Source organism: Sminthopsis crassicaudata, chromosome 4 (genome assembly GCF_048593235.1).
Source record: "Sminthopsis crassicaudata isolate SCR6 chromosome 4, ASM4859323v1, whole genome shotgun sequence".
Taxonomy (NCBI): Eukaryota; Metazoa; Chordata; class Mammalia; order Dasyuromorphia; family Dasyuridae; genus Sminthopsis; species Sminthopsis crassicaudata.
The window spans coordinates 349849798-349872384 of record NC_133620.1 but is presented as its reverse complement, the minus strand read 5'-3'; the positions used below and the strand labels follow the sequence as shown (position 1 = coordinate 349872384).

The 22587-nt window shown below is 42.3% G+C and overlaps 1 protein-coding gene across 1 annotated transcript in view; it reads left to right on the top strand.

Moving 5' to 3' along the window:
* Positions 1-1631: 1631 nt before the first annotated feature.
* Positions 1632-22587, top strand: part of PLXDC1 (plexin domain containing 1) — a 98498-nt gene continuing 77542 nt past the window's right edge. The window contains exons 1-2 of the mRNA XM_074261356.1: positions 1632-1961; positions 14953-15140. Of these exons, the coding sequence (XP_074117457.1) occupies positions 1886-1961; positions 14953-15140 (264 nt within the window). The 5' untranslated portion in view covers positions 1632-1885. The remainder of the gene's footprint in view (positions 1962-14952; positions 15141-22587) is intronic.

Sequence of the window (22587 nt, the reverse complement as noted above, 5' to 3'; positions counted from 1 at the left end):
TTGGCTCGTCGTGGCTTTGGGGGGAGGAGCCATCCCAGAGTACTTATAGGTGGTCACCCATCCCCCCCCCCCCGGCCACCATCCCCCTTCTCCCTGCCCCTGCCTCCTGCCTTGCTGGCCTGGCTGGTCCAGAAGAGGAAGCTGGGGACCAGACACCATGGAGGATATTCAGAGTGAGGAGAATCAGCCTAGAGTCTGGTCTGGCTGGGGAGTTGGTTACCTCCTGACTCACTGGGCCTGGGGGAAGATTCCAGTGCCGGGAGGACGGTTTAAAAAAGACCTCCGGGACAGGGGCGGGATGTCAGGGAGCAATATTGTAACTCTGGAGGCAGAGTTTAGTGAAAGGAGATCCAAATAAGGTCCGTCAGCCGGAGCTGGGCTGAGTGGTAAATTAGTAGCGCTCTTACTCCTTCCTGCCTCAGTTTCCCTTCAGGGAAGTTAACAAAGATATTCAGCAAAACAGGATCCAAGAACAGAATGGGGGGGGGGGGCGACACACTCCGCCTTCCCACGGAGGCGTGGACTCAAATTCCAGAACGAGGCAGAGATTTTTGGATGTGGCGGATAAAAGAATTTGCTTCACTCGATTATGAATATTTGTCATGAAGGTTTAATTTTAAATTTATTTTTGTCGTTCAATGAGGGGATAGAAAATCTGAGGAGAGAAAATCAATTCTTGTCAACTGAAAAAGTAAAATTAAATAACACTATTTCCAAGAGAATAAAAAAGTTGGTCAGCCAGTAAGCATTTATTAAGCGCCTAGTAAATGCCGGGCACTGTGCTAAGCCCCGAGGAGTACAAAGGGAGGTAAAAGTGAGTGAGTCCCGAGCTGCGGGAGCAGAGAACATCGAACAACTATGTGTACATGGTGTGTGCGCGTGTATTTGTGTGTTGTGTGTTTGTGTATGTGTGTGCGCGTGTGTGTATTTGTGTATTGTGTGTTTGTGTATGTGTGTGTGCGTGTGAGAGTGTGAGATACACAGAGTAGGTGGGAGGTGCTCACGTCAGAGAGGCTGTAAGCCCCGAGGATTCGGGGTGTGGGGTGGGTACAGAACTCTCTGGGACTGGTGCCAACCAACTGTTACTCCAGACCCCCGGAGAAAGGCTGGCGCTGGTATCTTTAATTCTAAAAACCCAGGCGAGTAATGGGCAAAAAAGGATTGAAGATGGAGAGCCCCTTTATTTCGCTGACGGACAAGTAAACCACAGGCAGAGACGGAAGTGATTTGCCCAATGTCAGGCAGCTGGTAAGGTGCGCGGGACAAGATTCGAACCTAGGTGCGTATCCGCTGAACTCAGTGCTCTCCGAACTTCACTTTTCTCATCTGTAAAATGGGCATAAGCGCGGACCTCCTAGTTTCTTGATAACCCAGTAATCGATATGGAAATGGGGGGGTGTAGCTCCCCCAGTCTCCTGGGAGTGACCCAGTCGGCGGCCGCCAGCCGCATCCCCGGGGAGGCCACGAGAGGGCACGCCGCCCGCGGGCTCCTAGCCCCTTTGCCAGCAGCAGTCCTGCTCCCTGCAGGCGGGCAGACGGGTCGGAGGGCTGGCGGGCAGGCCCTAGCTCCTCCTCCACCCCTCCCCCGCCCCGTTCTCCGCCCCCTCCCCCCGGCTCCCAGCTGCCGCGGTTCTCCCTCCCTCCTCGCTCCCTTGCCGCTTTGCTCCCTCGCTCCCAGCCCACAGCAGGCAGGCTGCTGGCTGGCCGGCCCTCTCTCAGTCCTCTCGTCCTCCTGTCCCTGGCTCGGGAAGGGGACCTCGCAGCCGGCGCCCCCTGCGTCTGCCTCCAGTCCAGCCATCCTCTCCCTCCCTTCCTCCCTTGTCCCGGCCAGACCCCAGGGACTGGGGGGCCAAGGTCCCGGGGCCCCAGGCCCCCGAACTCCAGCATGAGGGGGGGGTTTTGGCTCCTGCTGGCGGTCCTCAGGGAGGCAGCCGGTGGGCTGAGCCCGGATCAGGGAGCAGGTAGGAGGAGGGGATAAAGTTGGCATGGCCGGGGGCAGGTGGGGAGGGGGTCCCTGCTAGGAGAGCTATGAGCTGTTTGAGTGTGCGAGAGGGCGCGCAGGTGTGTGTGTGTGTGTGTGTGTGTGTGTGTGTGTGTGTGTGTGTGTGTGTGTGTGTGTGTGCGCGCGCGCGCGCGCTCCTGGGGGCTACATGCATGTGCAAACATGCTAGCAGATGAATGCATTTGTGAGCATCCAGGCTCCGGAGGGTGCAGGAGGGTACTAGAGGCAGGATGGGTGAGGGGGAGAACACAATTCGTTTCTCTTTCCTGGAGCTCGAGGTTTCCCAAAGAAGGGGCGAGAGTAAATTTCTCAAGCTTCTTTCCAGCTCTGACATGTTCTGGTTCTGTGAGTCTCGGTGGTGATAGGTGAGCACATATGTGAGCACATGGGCACAGGACACTGGGGCTCAGCTGCGGTAAGGCAGTCCTGGATCCAGATCTGGAGTCTTCCAGAGAAATCTCAGTATGTGTGGGTGTGAGACGGGGTGGGAGAGGCAATGGGTGCCAATCCACCCTAATCTCCCATAGGTGTTGTGGAGAAACCCTTGTGGGAAAGGGAATAGCCGGGGAATTCCGGGAGACCATAAGCGTCAGACTGAACTGAAGTTGAGGGGTCCTGCACGCCTCAGGCTGGAGTCTGGGATTACCAGGTCTGGGCTAAATCAGGATGTCTTCCTGTCACCAAGCTTGTGCTTGGTCCCTTCCACAGCCCTTATCTTTCTACTTTAGTGTGAGTGAGAGGTGCAAGGGGAGAGAATCAGAGACCCGGATACCTTTGAAGCACAGGATTTGGGGACCAGGTGGGAAGAACCCACCGAACGCGGAAGGGCTCTGGTTCAGGGACGGTGGTGGGTAGAGTGTGTTGTGGCCAGCTAAGGCAGCTCTGCCTTGAGTTAGGTAGTAAAGATGGCCTTGGTACTGCTTCTGCTGCCACCCTATCCTCCCCTTCCAGGAGGCAGCTCAAAGCGTGATCCCTTGCCTTGGGTGGAAGGGAGGGAACACTAAGTCAAGCCTTGGTCTCCACTACCCTTCCCCCATAAGAACCTTCAAGACATTTTATCCTTTTCCCCAAATTAGGTTAAAGCTAAAGAGGATTTTCCAACCACAAGGAAAGGAACTGGAATAGGATTGACAGTCTCCTTGTGGTAATGGGGGTGAGGGTAGGGGCGGGAAGGGGAGAACAGGAAGATCTCAAAGGGAAATTCTCCTGTGGTTGGGGGGGAGGCAGATTTTGTTATTGTTGTTATTGATCCATATATTAATTGGCTGGTCCAGTCATCTCAGTGGGGGTACTTATGTTCTCTGTTCCTCTACCCCAGTGGGACAAAGTACGAGCTGTAACGTACACATCTTACTTTCTCCCCTGCCTTTATTCCACTTTTTCTAAAAGCTTTCAAACCTTTAACTAGGTTCTCTTCTCACCCTTTCCACCTTCAGCAGCCTCTGGGCTAAATAGCAACAACATATTTTAATAGTGCTTGAAGGTTTTCAAAAAACTCTCAAGACCACCCAGTGAGAAAGGTGTTGTTGCTCCAGATTGTGCAGATGAGAAGACTGAGGCCAGAGCTTCAATCAGAGATCCCATGGCAGAGGCAGGATTCAAGGCTGGTTCTCCTAAATCAAAGTTCTGGCCCACTAGTCACTTTGTCAGGCTTCCCTTGGGATCTACTACACCCTTAGAATCTGGGCTGCTTGGAAATTGAACTCATTCTAGAAAGATACATTTGTTACGATCCTTTATTTTAGTCTGCTCTATCCTCCCCATCACCACTCCCCAAGCTGTGGAAAGACTTGGTTTTCAAGGTTCCTGCTCTTTGATTTCTGGCACAAGGAAATCTCAGTGGAGGAGTCTGTGTGAGCCAGAAGAGGTTATACCCAGAGAACTCAGTTCTGTTCTTTTAGAAAGATACAAAAGCACTCTAGTTAGAGCTGTAGCTAGGGAAAGGCTTCCATTAGCAAGGTCAATAGGATGCTGGGAGATGGAGAAGAAAAGAGTATATCCTCTTGTTCTTCACACAATTCTGTACATTATCACTTCTTGCCTGGATTGCTGCAGTAGCCTTTTAATTAATCTTCTTGTCTCCAGTCTCTCCCAACATAATTTTCCTAAGATGAAACATCATTCTTCCGCTCAGGAACATTCAGTAGCTCTTGATTGCCTTTCTATTTGTCTGGTGTACAAGCCCTTCCACAGTTTTACTCTAATTTGCCTTAACAGTCTTATTTCAATTTCAATTTCTTCCCCTCAGGTAGCCTATAGTCTAGTCAATTTAGATCACCAGCTATTTTCTGAAGCTGACATACATTTCTCACCTCCATCCATCCTCAGAAGCCTTTCTTCGTCCCTAGAATGCACTACCACCTGATCCCTGATTTCAGAACCCCTATGTTTCTTCAAGGCTTATTTTAGATGCTAGCTCTTGCTGCTCCCTCCAGTGGCTAGTAATCTCTCCTTCCACTAGCCATCTCTAGTCGTCTTAATGGATATGTCTTAATCGATATTGCCACTGTACCCAGATGACTCTGAAGGGAAAAGCGAGGCAGGTGACCTTGCACAGGCTTCTCTCACTCAACTCTAGTTCACTTGCATATCATGGTATCTCCTCTCTGATATCATGGTCCTCTTTGAGAACAAAAGACAAACAACAATAACAACCTTGCATTATGCTTAACTTCTCTAGCCACAGGGTAGAAAGAAAAGTTCCTTGAGGGCAGGAACCATTTTGGTTTTTCTTTAAACCTTAATGCCTTGTACATAGTAGGCACTTTAAATTTAAAAAAAAAAAAAAATATATATATATATATATATATATATATATATATATATATATATATATAGTTGCTTTTTTCTTTTTTTTTTTTTTAATATTATTTCCAGTGACTCTTCTCCTCTCATTTCCCTCTCCACTGTATCCCTTTGTAGAACCATCCTTTTAATATAAATACAAGGTATCCCCAAAGTCTTAATGATACTCTGTATAGTTAGGCAAAAACAAATCAACCCATTGGCCATGTCAGAAAATGTATGATTCCTGAAAAGACTTAAGGGAACTGATGCTGAGTGAAATGAGCAGAACCAGGAGAACTTTATTTACAGTAATAGCAAGATTATGTGATGATCAACTATAATAGATATGGCTCTTCTAACATTGATCCAAGACAATTCCAATAGACTTGGGATAATAAACACCATCTGTATCCAGAGAGAGAACTATGGAGACTGAATGCAGATAGAAACATACTTTTTTTTTTTTTGTTTGCTTGCTTTTTCTTTCTCATGATTTTCCCCTTTGGTTCTCATTTTTCTTTTGCAAAATGATTAATATGGAAATATGTTTAAAATTATTGTACATGCATAATCTGCATCAGATTGCTTGCTGTCATGAGTGGGGGGAGATAAAGGAGACAGAGAACAATTTGGGACTCAAAATCTTACAAAAATGAATGTTGAAAACTATCTTTACATGTAATTGGAAAAATAAAATATTTTTGAATAAAAAAAAAAGGAAAAGGAAAAAAAAGAAAATGCTGGCTTTATTCTGAAATTCTAGTCCACTGCTTCTTTCTCAAAAGGTGTTCCACCTGCCTCTCCAACAGTTTTCAGAAAACATAGGCTCATTGATTTTTTTTTCACATTCATGTTATTTTGGTCACCTTATAATTTATTGGAGAGCAGCAATTTATTCTTTTACCTTTTTTTTTTTTTTTTAAATCCATAGAACTTAATACAGTGCCTGACTCATAATAGGAGCTAGTTATTATTCAGTCATTTCAGCTCTTCAGGAATCCATCTGGGATTTTCTTGGCCACAATACTGGAGTGATTTGTCATTTCCTTCTCCAAATGAGGAAACTGAGGTAAACAGGATTAAGTGACTTGCCTAGGGTCACATAGTGAGGGAGTATTTGAAGCTGGATTTGAACTGAGGAAGATTTTGTTGTTGTTGTTGAGGCAGTTGGGGTTAAATGACTTGCCCAGGGTCACACAGCTAGGAAGTGTTAAGTATCTGAGCCAGATTTGAGCTCAGGTCTTCCTGACTTCAAGGCCTGCACTCTCCACTGCGCCATCGAGATGAGGAATAAGAAGATAGATGGATGGAGAAGCATTCTGGTAGAAGTATGGTAGCAAAAGTAATAGTTAAAAGACCAAGATATGAACCCTAGTATTATTATTTAACTGATATATAACATGACAGGTGCTTTATATATATGTTTGACTGACTATTATCTTGGTTATGCTTTCATCACTCAGCATCAGACTTCCTAAAATTATGTAATTTCTTTATATTTGTCACTTCATATGGTATAATCATACTTCCCTACATTCATATGTCACAGTTTATTCAGACATTTCCTAGATGATGGTAACCTATTTTATTTTCAGTTGCCTGCCACTACAAATAATGCTCTGAAGGTTTCTTGAGTTCTTTAAAGTATATGTTTAGAAGTTGTATTTCTGTGTCAAAGAGTATATATAGTTTAGTGACTTGTTAAATATGGCACTTTTTAATTAATTTTATAATTATAACATTTTTTGACAGTACATATGCATAGGTAATTTTTTACAACATTATCCCTTGTACTTCCTTTTGTTCCAAATTTTTCCCCTCCTTCCCTCCACCCTCTCCCCTAGGTAGCAGGCATTCCCATACATATTAAATATGTTATAGTATGTCCTAGGTACAATATATATATATGTGCAGAACCGAATTTTGTTGTTATTGTTGTTGTTGCAAAGGAAGAATCAGATTCGGAAGGTAAAAAATAACCTGGGGAGAAAAACAAAAAAATGCTAACAGTTTACACTCATTTCCCAGTGTTCCTTTTCTGGGTATAGCTGATTCTGTCCATCATTGATCAATTGGAATTGGATTAGATCTTCTTTATGTTGAAGATATTCACTTCCATCAGACTACATCCTTATACAGTATCATTGTTGAAGTGTATAATGATCTCCTAGTTCTGCTTGTTTCATGTAATGTGCCCTCCTGGCAGTTACAATTACAAGTCTGTCCTAGGTCCAACAGAGTACCTTTGACCACTGATCTTTGCAGTGTCAACTCTACCCAGCTCGCCTCCTCTGAGGCCTTCAAAGGTCTCTGGCCATGATTTCTTAAATCTATAGTTTAATAACTGATAGCGCACTCAAGAACAGCCACGTGTAATCTTAAAAGCCTTTATTATACCTACTCACATAATGCCCTGACTTGTTAGCTCCCTAGTGAACACCTGGTCTGAAGACCCACGTGTTCACTACCAAACTCCTTACCTCTCTGGGCTATCCATCAGCTTGGCTTGGCACCCCCAGGCTAGGGAGCCAGGTTAAAGAGAGTGACTTGCTGTCTGCAGTGGGCTTATGAAGGGCCTGTGAGGTCACACACACAGCTAACCAGAGAGAGAGCCGTCACCCATTACGAAGCTATCTCAATATGGCCAGGATCCCACCCACAGGGCAGTCCTATATCCACAGAGATTACTTCTGGGGCACTCAATCTCCTGTTGCGCTGTGGCCACCCATTTAAAGGACCCTTACAGTTTCACTCAGCATCAGTTGATGTAAGTCTCTCCAAGCCTCTCTGTATTCCTCCTGTTGGTCATTTCTTACAGAGCAATAATATTCCATAATATTCATATACCATAATTTACCCAACCATTCTCCAATGGATGGACATCCATTCATTTTCCAGTTTGTAGCCACTACAAAAAGGGCTGCCACAAACATTTTGGCACATACAGATCCCTTTCCCTTCTTTAGTATTTCCTTGGGATATAAGTCCAGTAGTAACACTGCTGGATTAAAGGCTTTGCACAGTTCAATAACTTTTTGGGCATAATTCCTGATTGCTCTCCAGAATGGTTGGATTCTTTCACAATTCCACCAACAATGCATCAGTGTCCCAGTTTTCCCACATCCCCTCCAACATTCTTAAATATGGTTCTAAATTATAAAAAGGGTTGAACTAATTAATGTTCTACTAACAGTGAATGACTATTCTTGTTTTCTCATAGCCCTTTCAACATTGACTGTTGCCTTCTTTGTCAACCTGATGTATATGAAGTAAAACCAGAGTTGTTTTTAGTTACATTTTCTTGTAATGATTGATTTGGAGCATTATTTTTTTTTTGAAAACTACCTGTTCATATCTTTTAGCTATTTATTCATTACAGAATGACTCATTCTTATATATTCATATCAATTCCTCATATATCTTGAATATCAGATCTTTACCAGGGAAACTGGTCATAAAAATTTTATTCACTTACCCATTTATTTTCTAATTATAGCTGAAATTTTTGTATAAAAGTTTTTCAGTTCTATGTAATAGACATTGTTCATTCTATCTCCTGTGATTAATTCTATCCTCTTTTTAATTAAGAATTTGCCTTCTGAAAAAAAATTTTTTTCCTTTTGGTCATGAGTATAAACTATCTAATAGCATTCTCTCTCTTTTTTAATGTTAGATACTTTATATGACTTTTTATATTTATATATTTTATTTCCATTTGGAGCATATTGTAGTATATGGCATACATTGTTGGTCTAAACTTAATTTCTTCCCAATTGCTTTCCAGTTTTGACAATACCTTTCATTTAAGTTTTTTATTTAAGTTTTGGTTAAGAGTTTTTGCCTCACATAGTAGAGACTAAATAATAAGTATTTGTTAAATTGAAGTTGCCCATTATCTCTTTCTGAATATTCCATTTCTCTCATGAAAGCATTATGGACCCTCCCCCTTAAGTCTCATATTACATCCTTGATTGAGAGTTGGTCTCCACTGGGGAGAGCACCTGGAGCTAAGGAAATGATTCAGATCCTGACACTTATTTTAACAAAAAATAATACTTCATTAGAAATGACATTTCTACTTGCTTAATAACTATTTACATTTAAATTAATTTCTTTTCAAGAAAATTTTGAGATGCCTTCTATTTTCTAATGTTTTAGCTTTCAAATAGAAACAAAAAATATGGAGAGAAACAGGATGTGTGAGAGAGAGGTAGAGGTAGGGTGATGGATGCATACAGAAGACTGGCTGGGTGAGGATGGGCAAGGAGTATAGGAGGTGAGACGGTACATGACTGAGTGCTTTATGCTTCCATTAACTTGGACTAGAGTAGCTGTCCAAAACAGAAGGTCTGATGCCTCTTCTTTTCCCATCATTGATTTCCAAACCTTTTGCCTATCCGGGCAGTAACCTGAGAGGAGACCACAGATCCCAGAAAAGAGCTTAAAACATCAAATCTCTCTCTTTGCCCTTTCTCTCTTTTTGTGTCTCATTTTTTACTTCCCAGTTTTTCTTTGCAGTTTTCATATATATATATATATATATAAATATATTCAGTCAAATTCAGCTTTAATGTTCACTTTTTTCTCCCAGATCTATGCTGAGGGTATAATCTTTTTTTTTTTTTTTTTTTTTTTCTTTTTTTCTTTTCTTTTTTTCCTGAGATTGGGGTTAAGTGACTTGCCCAGGGTCACACAGTTAGGAAGTGTTAAGTGTCTGAGACCAGAGTTGATCTTGGGTCCTCCTGAATTCAAGGCTGGTGCTCTATCCACTGTGCTACCTAGATGCCCCCTGCATATAATCAATATATGCATTTTAAGAGTTAAATGAGGCCACTGTGGGAAGGTTGGACTAGGACCTTCTTAGATGGGAGGAAAGGCTAGCTGAACCCTCAGTGTTTCTCTGGAAGGCATATTTGAATAATTTCTGTCCTAAAGTTGAGAGCTCAGTATCAAGAAATGGGATGGGGGAACTAAAGTTCTATAATAGGAGGGAAGCCAGGATTAAAGATAAGGAGGCCAGTATCTAGGACTGAGGGCCTATTGTCAGGTATGGTAAGCTCGGTGTCCAGGATGAGGGCTCAAAATTAAAAATGAGGGTTCAGGTCTGGAATGAAACTCAGTATCAGGAATGATAAAGGATGGGAGAGTCATGGATGAAGACTTCATATCAGGAATGGGGATAGAGTCTGGGATAGAACTCAGTGTTAGGAATGAGGGAATTAAGTGTCAGCTATGAATAGTAAGTATCCAAAATTCATGTATTCCCTGGTGCAGGCAGTACCTAAAGAAATAGGACAATCTAAAAGCCCTCTGGGCAGGAAAAAGGGGAAGATCCAGTGCTCTTCTCAGGGTTTTAGTCTCTTAGCTCTTGGACACCATTCTAGACTTCCCTTTTATTCTCCAAACCAGATACTTTCTCTCTCTCCATAGCTTTCCCTTCCCTGGCCTTCAGACCTAGTACCTGGGCAAAAAGCAGAAGAGGCAAAAGGAAGAGGACAGAAATACTCACTTGAATAGTCTATGGTTGGGAAAGAAAACAAATAGTAATGAGGGAAACTCACCCAAGTGAGGAGGGCTTTCAGGGATGGGAAATAGCCTCATCCCAGTGTTAACCATATTAGAAATCAGGAAGTAAGGAGTTTTACTATCAAGGAGCTAACCTTTGCCCTGGGCACAGTGGAGGAGGTATGGGTAGAATGTCAGTGCTGGAAGGATCACAGGAGCTAGATCTTCAAGAAAGCTTTGGTGGTCATCTTACCCCAAGCTTCTTAAACTGTGAGTTTTGGCCCCATGTGGGGTCTTGTAACTGAATGTGGGGGTGGTGAAATTATTTATTGTCATTGATTTTTTTTTTAACCAGTAAATGTTTGATTTGTGTACCTATTTTATATAAGTATATGCCCAGGGACACATAAAAATTTCTTGGGTGAAACGGTCACAAGTGGAAAAAAGTTTAGGAACCTCTGATTTAGTCCAATCCTCTTATTTTTTATTGGCACCAAGAGTGCCAGATTTCCTAATTCAAAGGTTCAGAGAACTTGGACCACAAGGTAAACACAGAAGGAAGAGCCCTTCAGCTTTTGATCTATTCTGGGTCCAGCTGGGACTATATGTGAAGACAGAGCTGAGTGGAGAATTGTGAAGGTGAAGAAAAGGGCTGTTGACAGATTTTAGGCTTCAGATGACATGGTGTGAGCCTATTTCCAAACTTTTCTTACATCCAGGAAACAGGGGTGGGTGGGTGGTACTGTCATCAGGGTGGGGACACCATTTCCCAGAGCCAGTTGGATGCACTTTTGGCATCCGGCCCTCTGGACATGGTGGCCCCTCTTTCAGCTCCTTAGAAAAGGACACACAAGGTGGCCCTCCCCTCTGCAAACAAACCCCACTGTGTATTGAGGCAGGTCCACCTCAGGATCAGGGGGAAACATGCTGGTGGCTGGTGGTGAAAGCCATTGTGCTGGATGCTTCCCACCACTGAGTCTCAGCCCCTTCCACTGTGCCTACTTTGGGGTGATAATATAAGAGTTAAGAATGAGAGGAAGATAGGGAGGAATGACAGATGGGGAGTGGTGTGTTCAGGAGAGACCATGGGTTGTGTCCATGTGTTAATGGTCTGAAAAGCCTGGCTGGGTCTCTGTACACTTGCCAGGCATATGTGCCCACAGATGTCCGCTGGCACTGACATTTGAGTTTTGACCTATTCGAGTAAGATTTTGACCAAAGTCATTTCTTGTTTCTGAGTCTCAGTTTCCTTATCTATAAAAAGGGAATTGACCTAGATAATAAAAAAAAAAAAAATTATCACATACTTAACACATATGATAGGACACTGGCCAATGACGCTGGACCTTGGGAATCTAAGCGGGCTCTCCAAACATCCACATGGGTCTCCTGGGCTTGTTCCCAGAACTGAGCCCTTAAAGGTCAGTTCTCTATTACATAAACATCAACAATCATGAATGTTTCAATATGCAAGAAAAAAGCCATAAAAGAAGATTATATATGAAACTACGAATGTCTATTACATGCAGTTGTGGGTTTAAAAAAAAAAGTATATATTAAATGTAACATGAGAGTACCAATGCTTGTTCCCTTTTTGAATTTCCTCTCTAGATAATCCCTAAGGTTTTTCCTATTCCCAGTATAATTTTAAGGCCCAGGATTAAGTCCTAGTTTGGCCATTTATTAACAGTGTTATCTTTGGTAAGTCCTTTAGCACTCTTTGAGCTAAAAGGATAAAAATGAAAGTAAATTATTTCTTTCCATAAATAAATAATTTATTTCCATAAATCAACCTACTTTTATTTTTTTGTAAAGAAACTCTGTGCCAGGGTTGAGCATTTATTCCTTTCATTCAGCACTTAATATTTCCCTCACCCTCTTCCCTCCTCTTCAGTCCCTTCAGCTGTTAGCTCATCTCTGCCCATACTGGCTGTGTCTGAGCTATACTATTTGGGTTTGTCTAAATGATACCTTCAGATTCCTCTCTCCATTCCACCATCATCCAGCCTAAGTGATATGCCTTCCTCTGGTGCTCTGCACATGCTCCCCTTCTGCTCTGGCTAACACCCAAGTTTTAGAGCTAAATCCCATTACTAAGTGAGGGAGCCCAGCCAGCTCCTTAGCACAAACAGTCCTAGTTGGGAGGAGCAAAGGGGCAGGGCTGACCCGGAGCTTAGAAGGCGGTTCCATGGCTCAACCCCAGCCCTGAGGGAAGGCACAAAGCCAGAGTCCCTTCTAATGTCTATGAGCACCTTTGAAGAGGGCCTTTGGGAAACTGGGAAAGGATAAAGCATCACTCTTTTCAGGGTTGGTCCCTAGCTCATCCATGGGTGGCCCCTCAGCATCTTTGGAGAAAGGGATTTCAGATCTCCTCTCTCCCTTCTCCCAGAGTGGTCTTGTCCTTTCCCGGGGAACATCTGGTACCAATTACAGACAGAGAAGTGAGAACCAGCAGGCAGGGGCCCAGCAAGCACCAGTCGCCAAGAATGACTTAATTGAATAAAATGTCTAATGATGAACCGTGTTCCCCACAGTGGGGAGCACTATCTCCTCCTACCAGGCTGTGTCTCCAACCCTGTCCTCATCCCTGGCTCCTGGGATATCCATCCTCATCACCTTCTAAGAGATGGCACCATACCTACTCCAGTACCCAGGTTGTTCTTCCCCACCCACTGAGGGGAATAAGAAAAAAAATCATATTGTGGTCACATAAGATTCCCAAGAAAGTCCAGGACTCCTTAATTTCAAGGCAAAATTTCTTAGACTGATTAGAGGCACCTGAGCACTTATTAGACAGTTCTGATCCACCTGCCTGGTACTTAAGTTTATCTGCAACAGACAGACCCATTAAAGAGTCATTGAGAGGCACATCTGTGGTGGTTTGAGGTGCCATGAGACCAAGTAGGATGGAAACCTTTTTTTAATTTGAAAGATACAGAAGTTGGATGGTTTGTACACAATTCATTTGTTTGTTTATTTTTGAGACAAATTCTCTCTATCTCTTCCAGTCTAGAAAGGTAGCAGCCACTCATAGGCTCAAATTTGCTACTAATGATAGGCAAGGAAGCTTTGACCAGCTTCACTTTCAGTGTTTGTTCATGGTCACTAGGTTGCCCCAAGCCTGGAGTCAGGGAGACATCAAATCTGGTTTCATACACTTCCTAGCTGGTTGACTTGGGGCAAGTCACTTAACTCTGTTTGTCTCAGGTTCCTCATCTGTAAAATGAGCTGGAGAAGGAAATCTTTGCAGTATCTTTGCCAACACACACACACACACACACACACACACACACACACACACACACACCCCAGCAACAACAACAACAATACACCAAAACGAACCCAAATGGGGTCATAGAGACAAATAGGACTTAATAACACAATTTCCAACCTGAGTAGTTCACCCTTAAGCAATCTGGTGGCCCCCATTTTATGAGGCTCCCTATATTGGTGAGGATTGGTACCTTAGTGGATTTTAGCCATTTCAGCTCAGAATTCCCAGTCCACCAGTCTGAGTCTCTCTACTAGCAGGAATTATAGGTCTGTACTCCACATCTAGAGTAAATGTTGAATTGGAAAAGGACCTTTGAGTGAAGAACTCAGGAGGAGGAACAAGAGGATGGTTATCATCATCATCATCATCATCATCATCATCATCATCATCATCATCATCACTTTGCTCATATAACAGGCTGAAGTAGCCAGCCAGTTATCTCACTACATTGTCAGGGTCCTGTGTTCTATGACAGAAATATCTAAGAGGGTAGGAGAGAGTTTGAGAAGTGCTGTCAAAGACACAGCCCTCCTTGTGACTGACATCATGAGTCCATAGCATAAACTTTAAAGAGCAGACTGTGTTAGCACAGTCTGGGAATAAGATGGCAGCAACTCTTACCAAAGTTGTTGTTGACACCAGTTTCTCTCTTCCCTCTGAAGTCTCCTGCACCTAATAGGTAAAAAAGCAGGAATAGCCAGATCCTAAACTAGCCCTTGTACTATGATGTTGCCAGAAGATTGAGCAAGAAAACCATGTGAAGCTTTTTTTTTTTTTTTTTCTTTATCCCATAGCAGTTATGGTTTCATATACTATGGTGCATCCTCAGTGGCTTTTCCCATATGCCTGTGCATTTTATTCCCCTATATTATGTATGGTCTTATTAAATGTTGGAAGTTTCCTGGAGACTCTTTTTTTTGTCAACCTAAGCTGTAAACTGCCTGAAGTTTGGGGCACAGAGAACAGGGAAACATTTGGTTCATGATGATGGTCACAAGAATTTTTCCTATTTTTTTGGATATTTCTGTATCAGATAACCCCAGACCTTGACAATTTAGTGAGATAACAGATGTCCCACCTTCATTTTATATGAATCAAATGATGCTGAGAGAAGTGATCTGCTTCTTCTTTTCACGGCTAATTAGTGACAGTGACTAGAGTTCAGATCCCTTGGTACCCAGTTCACGGCTCTTTCCACTGTGCCACAGTAAGATGAGGAAGTAGGTTGGCTTTTTATAGGCTTAGCTTCTTTAGTTATATCTTCTGTAAAGGAGCAGACAAAGTATCTTTAAAAAAGTATTTTTCTTCTCTGCCCTCTTCTAGTTCAAGCACAGTTTGGAGTCAAGGAGGGACTGATATGATTGTTTTCTCCCCTCATCCTCAGGTCAGGGACCAGGCAGAGGTCCAGAATGGGATGCATGGAATGCAGAGAGGAGGATGCTGGGCTGGAGGAGGAGGGTTCGAGAGAGCACCGGCCGGGCACCTGAGCCAAATAGGAAACGACTGAGCCAGGATCAGGGTGGGGGCTCCCTGGCTATCGATACATTCCGTGATAATGAAACAAAGATTGTGGTAAGTAAATCACTGAACATCAGAAAAGTCTTCCCAGAAGAAGATTTTGCCCCTATTCCTTTCCAGACTATCAAGGCTGCTTGATGAGATGAAGGACGGGGGTGAAGGCAATGAGGAAAGGAAAAAAACTCACAGATCTTAGCATTATTTGGAGACACAAACTACAACCTTTTGAGTAATGCATTTATATAATGCCTTTTGATATATGGTTACCTGCTTTTCGGTCTCCTTTATCTGTAGAAATTCCATGAAAATAGATTCTTTGTCTTTTTTAATTGAATCTTGTATCTCTCTCAGTGCTTACTTAACAGTGCACTGCTGTACCCAGGAGGCAAAGCAGGCATCTTATCCAAAGCTTGTCTGTTTCCTGCATACCTGTACCATTTCTATAGTTGACCAGTATTAGTACAGTCAGGAAGGCACATCACTTGATCTTTGAGGTAGGAAGACTTAAAAAACAATTTAATATTTTTATTTTCCCTAGTGACATGTAAAATAATTTTTACATTTTGTTTTTAATTTTTAGTTCCAGATTTCCCTTCCTCTCCACCCCCAGCCTCCTTAAGAAGGCACATGTGAAATTATGGAAAACATTTCCATAAAAGTCATGTTGTGAAAGAAAACATAGATCTCCCCTCCCCTCAAGAAAAATAAAGTAAAAAAAAAAAAATGAGTGTGCTTCATTCTGTATTCAGACACAATCAGTTCTTTCTTTGGGCACAGATAGCATTTTTTCATCCTAAGTCAGAAGGAAGAATTTTAATGACAGCATCAATATTATCTCACTCACTCTTTTATCTACAGTACTGTATACTGTAGATAAAAATTTTGGGCAAGCCTGAATCTCTGGTTTGATGTTAGGTTGATTGGCCACACTAGGAATCCTTGAGTTGTGTATTTATGCTATGTATAATAAATATTTAGTTGTTGATGTTCAGTCATATCCAATTCTCAATCCCATTGGGGGTTTTCTTGGAAATGATACAAAAATGGCTTTCCATCTCCTTATCTAACTCATTTTACAGATGAGGAACCAAGGCAAACTGGGTTGAGTGACTTGCCCAAGGTCACACAGCTAGTAAGTGTCTGAAGTCACATTTGAACTCAGATCTTCCTGACTCCAGCCTGGGTCCTCTATCCACTGTACCACCCAGCTTCCCTAATACCTATTTATTGAGCTTCTAATGTCTGAAGAGTACTTATGGTCCCTTCCCTCATGGAACTTCCAGTTTGGCAGAGGATGAGACACAAATAAAAATAACTATTATTCATAACATTACATAAGTGCATCAGAAAGCTACAAAAACAAAATTTAAAACAAAATGTCAAAATTAGAAGTAACTGCATAGAGGGATATCATGGAAAGAGGGAGGCCATTGAGGGAAGGAAGGTTTCATTGAGGAGGTAGCATTTGAATTGAGCTTTAAGGTAGGAATTCAACAGGTAAAGTTGGAGAGGAAGGGCATATATCTATATTTTTATTACCCTGTATTATATATGTTCCTATGATAAGTCTTGGGTTGAGCTGCAGAATACCTGAGGTTTCAAGGCTAGCTAGAGCGTGATGGGTCTGCTTTTCTTTCTTTCTTTCTTTCTTTCTTTCTTTCTTTCTTTCTTTCTTTCTTTCTTTCTTCTTTCTTTCTTTCTTTCTTTCTTTCTTTCTTTTCTTTCTTTCTTTCTTTCTTTCTTTCTTTCTTTCTTTCTTTCTTTCTTTCTTTCTTTCTTTCTTTCTTTCTTTCTTTCTTTCTTTCTTTCTTTCTTTCTTTCTTTCTTTCTTTCTTTCTTTCTTTCTTCTTTCCTTCTTCCCTCCTTCCCTCCTTCCTTCCCTCTCTCCCTCTCTCTCTTTCTCTCTTTCCTTCTTCCCTCCTTCCCTCCTTCCTTCCCTCCCTCCCTCCCTCTCTCTCTCTCTCTTCCTTCCTTCCTTCCTTCCTTCCTTCCTTCCTTCCTTCCTTCCTTCCTTCCTTCCTTCCTTCCTTCCTTCCTTCCTTCCTTTCTTCCTTCCTTCCTTCCTTCCTTTCTTTCTTTCTTCCTTCTTTCTTTCTTTCTTTCTTTCTTTCTTTCTTTCTTTCTTTCTTTCTTTCTTTCTTTCTTTCTTTCTTTCTTTCTTTCTTTCTTTCTTTCTTTCTTTCTTTCTTTCTTTCTTTCTTTCTTTCTTTCTTTCTTTCTTTCTTTCTTTCTTTCTTTCTTTCTTTCTTTCTTTCTTTCTTTCTTTCTTTCTTTCTTTCTTTCTTTCTTTCTTTCTTTCTTTCTTTCTTTCTTTCTTTCTTTCTTTCTTTCTTTCTTTCTTTCTTTCTTTCTCTTGCTATTTCATAAGGCTGCTGGTAGCTGTGGCTTTGACCATACCTTCTGAGCCTTTCCCCTTTCTCTCAGAATTGCCTGAACCAGTGGTTCTGCATCCCTGGTAGTTAGTAATAAGACTGATCCACCCAGTTCCAGGGAGGCAGCAAGTAACATTCTGAGTTCTGAACATATATTTAATTGCCTCAAGACTTTTTTTTTTTTTTTTTTTTTAATCTCTGACAGCATTTCAGGGCTAGAGAAGAAAAAATTAGTATCCTTTCCTTTTCTTTTATTCTTCCCTGATGTTAGCAAGAACAAGAGCTTATTCTGTCTCTGGGAATTCTGAAGAGATTGTTTTATTCCTAAAGCCAGATCTGATGAAGTCAAAACAATTTTAGTCATGAAAAAAAACGCTCTAAATCATTAGGGATCATGATTTTTTCAAAGATCACCCTTCCTTCACTCAAAGGGTATGGGGAACATGGCTAAGATTTTTTTTTTTTTTTTTTTTTTTTTTTTTTTTTTTTTTTTTTGGTGGAGAGAAAACTATTACTATGGGAGTTTTCATGGCATGGCACTGGAATATTGAACATAGTGGAAATGTTCAATGCAGATAGGGTTCACCAGGCTGCCCTTTGGGATCTGTAGTTGTCTCTCTGAGATCTCTCTTTTGAGAGAACAGGACAAGTCCCTTCTTATCCAGGTCTCTATCTCTCCCAGCTTTGATACTCTCCCTTAAGCCCTGTCCTTCTCTTCATTCTGCCTACTCTGGTACCATATTTACATAGTGCTAGGGTAGGGGCACCTGGTGCCCTTCAGTTATATAGATACCCTACTATGGCAATCTTTCCTGGATACTTAACTAACAGCCTCATGGAAGGGAGGTGGGAATGGAAAGAGAGACTGTTTTGGCCATAGGGGATACAGACCCAGAGGCAGGCTTGATGTTTGATAAGAAAAGAACCTAATTAGGTCTGATGGTTGCAGGAAAAAAGCCCAGTCCTCTGAGGTACTGCTCTGGAGCTGAAGAATGAGGAGGAAAAGGATTGGAGGGGATTAGAGAGGCAGGGAGTGAAGTCAGTGCAGCTGAGCTCAGCCCTGGCGTGCTGTCTCACCAACAGGATCCTTCTAACCTCACTCACCTATGCCAGCCGTCCCATTGGGAAACGATGGAGTGGTGTGAGTGTGTGTGTGTGTGTGTGTGTGCGCGAGTGCGTGTGTGAGTGTGTGTGTGTGTGTGTGTGTGTGTGTGTGTGTGCAGGATTTCACGGTGGGGAATAAAGTGAGTGAGTGCTCTGAATTCTCAAACTCTGCTAAAATACATCTGCATTAAAAACCATGGTTTAAACCCGTAACACATGAGTACACTTGGCTCATATTTTTCCATGTTCATGAATATTATCTGTCTTTTTGGTCTTCTGAGAGAATGCTCATGAAACATCCAGGTTTACATTTCCATCAGTTGTTCAGTCATTTTTTCAATCATGTCCGATTCTTCGTGATCCCATTTGGGGCTTTCTCAGAAAAGTGGTTCTCCATTTCTTTCTCCAGTTCATTTTACAGATGAGGAAACTGAGGCAAACAGGAATAAGCGATTTGCCCCGAATTACCCAGCTAGTAAATGTCTGAGGGCAGGCTTGAACTCAGGGAGATGAGCCTTCCTAGTTCTCTGTGCATTATGGCGCCATCTAGCTGCCTTTCCCATCAATGCACAGAAGCTTTATGAAGATTTTCTATAGATTCCCAGAAGACAAAGACCATGTCTTACATTTCCTGTATTCCCAGAGGTGTACAAATAAAGGAATCTAGAAAATCACCTAATCCAACTCCACTCTGGGGAAGCTGAAACTCAGGATTCAGTTATTTACCCAGGGCCACTTGACTACTAAGGAGATTTTATCCCAGATGTCAGTCTAGATTGGGAACCATCAATTTTTTAAAATTGTTTTATTTTTTTCTGGTTATACATGCACATTAATTTTTTAATAATACACATTTATTTCCAGGTCTTTCTAAAATCAGCTTGTTCATCATTTTTTCATACCCCCCACTTGTTCAGGTATTCCCCAATTTCCCCAAATTTATTTATTTTCCAATCTTTGCTAACGCAAAAAGAGCAGCTACAAACATTTTTGCGCACGTGGGTCCTTTTCTCTCCTTTGGAGATACAGACCCAGTAGTGACGCTGCTGTGTCAAAGGGTATGCACAGCTTGATAAGTACGAATCAGGGGCAGCTAGGTGGCATCAGAGTGTACAGAGAGCCAGGCCTAGAGTCAAAAAGTGTGACCTCAGATATATCCTAGCTGTGTGACTCTGGCCAAGTTACTTAACCCCACTTGCTCAGTTTCCTCATCTGTAAAATGGCTTGAAGAAGAAATGGCAAACCACTCCTTTACTTTGCTAAGAAAACCCCAAAATGTCATCACAAAGAATTAGATATGACTGAAACAGACTCAACAACAAACAAATCAGTGCTTGATTTGTTTTTGTTGATTGTCTAGACTCTAGAAAGTGTTGGGAAAAATGTTAATAATGCAGATTGAATTTAAAAGGGATATCTCACCCCCTCCTCTGAGCTGATTGTTAAACATTTAACAGTACATCCTACTAGCTCTCTCCTCACCTAGGCCAGACTTCTCTCCCAGGCCTGCTTTTTGCCTCCCTTCTCCCTTATTCTTTCCCTCTCCTTCCCTTCCTTCTCTCTCCCCCCCCCCCCCCCCCCCCGGAAAGAATCCACAAACCCACCTCCTCCTCTCCATGAGTATCAGATTCTTTGGAGCCCAAAGGCACAAATTCTGCATCTTTTCTGTTGTGCAACTCTTCTGGCCTGTGAAACCTAATGTGAACAACAGCATGGGCCGTGTTTGTGAGAGCAGGGCTAGAACTGGGCTGGGGAGGGTGGACATGGAATCTGGGGAATATAAGAGATCTCAGGCATGGGGTGAGGGAAGGATTGCGGTAGTGCCCTTTTGGGAAAGTTTCCTCTTATTCTAACAATAACTCATTCCTATTCCAGGTTCCCCCAGGAGGAAATAGAACACACAGGCATTTTGCCTGGGAGCTTGGCTAGGGAAGACATCAATCTCTACCCCACCCTCTCTTCTCTCTCCCCACATCCCACCCTGCCATTTGTATTCATTCATTCCCCTCAAACCACCCCTTAGTTAGAGGGAGAGGGAAAAAATGAGGCATAGAGGAACAAACTATGTACATTTAGTGTACTTCAGTTCATGAATTCAATAAGTTAGGCTGAGGGGCAAATTATAAATGTAAACCCCATACAGAACTGCCCTTGAGCCCATCAGGGCTTGGGGAGAAGGTGGGGGCTAACCACTTTCTTACCACTAAAGGATTGCTATCAGCTTTGGATTGCATGCAATCTAGCTTTAGTCCTGGGGGATTCTAAAGAAAGGAGTAAGACTGTTTGCTTGAACTTACTGGCTCTTTATACTCTATCCCTATTTTGACCCTGGAGCTCTGGGAAGACGCATTTAAAATTTGGATTTGACTTGTGTCTAGGGTCTTCTCCAAAAGAGAAAAAGAAGAAAGATACAATGTAGATCAAGTATAGGACAGCTATTTGTTTCCTCTGTGCAAAAGAAATATTAAACACAAAAGACTCACAAGAATACATTGACAAGGCTGTCAATTATCACTACTGTTATACTGTCTGCAGAAGTATAACATTAAAATATGAAGCATTTTGCAATAAACTTCATGCAAATAATTCCCCTCAAGTCCTTGTGCTCTGGTGAGCTAGACTAAGGGCTGAGTTCATTCTCCTGCTGAAGTGCTAATAAAGGTACCAGGAGTGCTAATATGAAATAAATTTGGGAGAGCATAATTGTAAAAAGAATATTACAAAAATATATAACAGAGATTTGGCTCATGGCATAAAGAAATTATGTGATAGGCATCCATCACAGGCTACAAAAGTTTGCTATTTTATTTTACATGAAATAGCTTTATGGACTCAAATAAATATAACTGGGCAAGGCAGAGTCATAAATGAAGGAGCAATTTGCTTTTGGGGAGACATGCTTTTTTATAGCTCAGGAGGGACAGCACAATGGAGGGCAGGATCTAGGGAGTGAGGTGATAGAACTAGGGAGAAGTAGGAGAGAGATAAGGGAAGGATCAGGAAGGAGATAGTAGAATCTATCTGGTTGATCAAGCCCCAGAGTTATCTAAAAATATGCTTATCAAGATAGCAAGATAGTCCTAGAGGGACAGCTAGTTGGTGTAGCGGATAGAGCACCAACCCTGAAGTCAGGAGGACCTGAGTTCAAATGTGACCTCAGACACTTAATACTTCCTGGCTGTAAGACCCTGGACAAGTCACTTAACCCCAATTGCCTGGTGGGGGGGAGAGGGAGAAAAAAAAAGACAGTCTCAGAAGTTGAAGTACTAGCATTGAAAAGCCATATTGCCTGATTAAGAATTTTAGCCTCAAATCATCCAAACAGACAGGACAGAGCTCAATCCAGAAATTCTTACGAATAAGCTAGTTTAGGATTCACATTGCTACTGGTGATCAGTAGTGATGTGCTATTCCTTTATCAGGAATAGATTCCTGATAAAGAACTAAGGATTGAGGGGTTCTTGAACTCTCAAAATAGCTTCTGATGCTAGAATATCCATCTCAGGAGAAACACAAAGCAACTGGGATATTGCTAGCCAATCTTAAACTCGTGTAGGTGAGCACGTGGGCTGACTGACATGTGTGAGCAGTGTGCCATTTCAGCTATGATTGGGGAGAGGACGGATCCCTTTCCCACTTCTCCAGGGAGAAGCTTGAAGAGTTTTTGATTGAGTAGATTGAGACTAGCAGAAATGGAGTCACTTCCTTTAAAGTACACTTAGTGAACCATTTTGGCTCAATAGCAAACCTCCTGGTTTGCTGCCATCACAGACACAAGACATCAATAAGACAATTAATTATTTCATCATTCCAAAGCTCCCAAGACTTCAACATTGAAGCAGCAAGTGAGAACCAAGACAATCCAACACATGCTTCATGGGATGGTTCCTGAAAACTCAATCCCAGACACTCAAAGGTCACATCTGACACAGGCCCTGCTTTCACAACATTTGTAAAGCTTTAAACCTAAATCATTTGGGCTATCAGAGATTGGCCAACAATAGGTCCCAGGCCGATTCCCAATT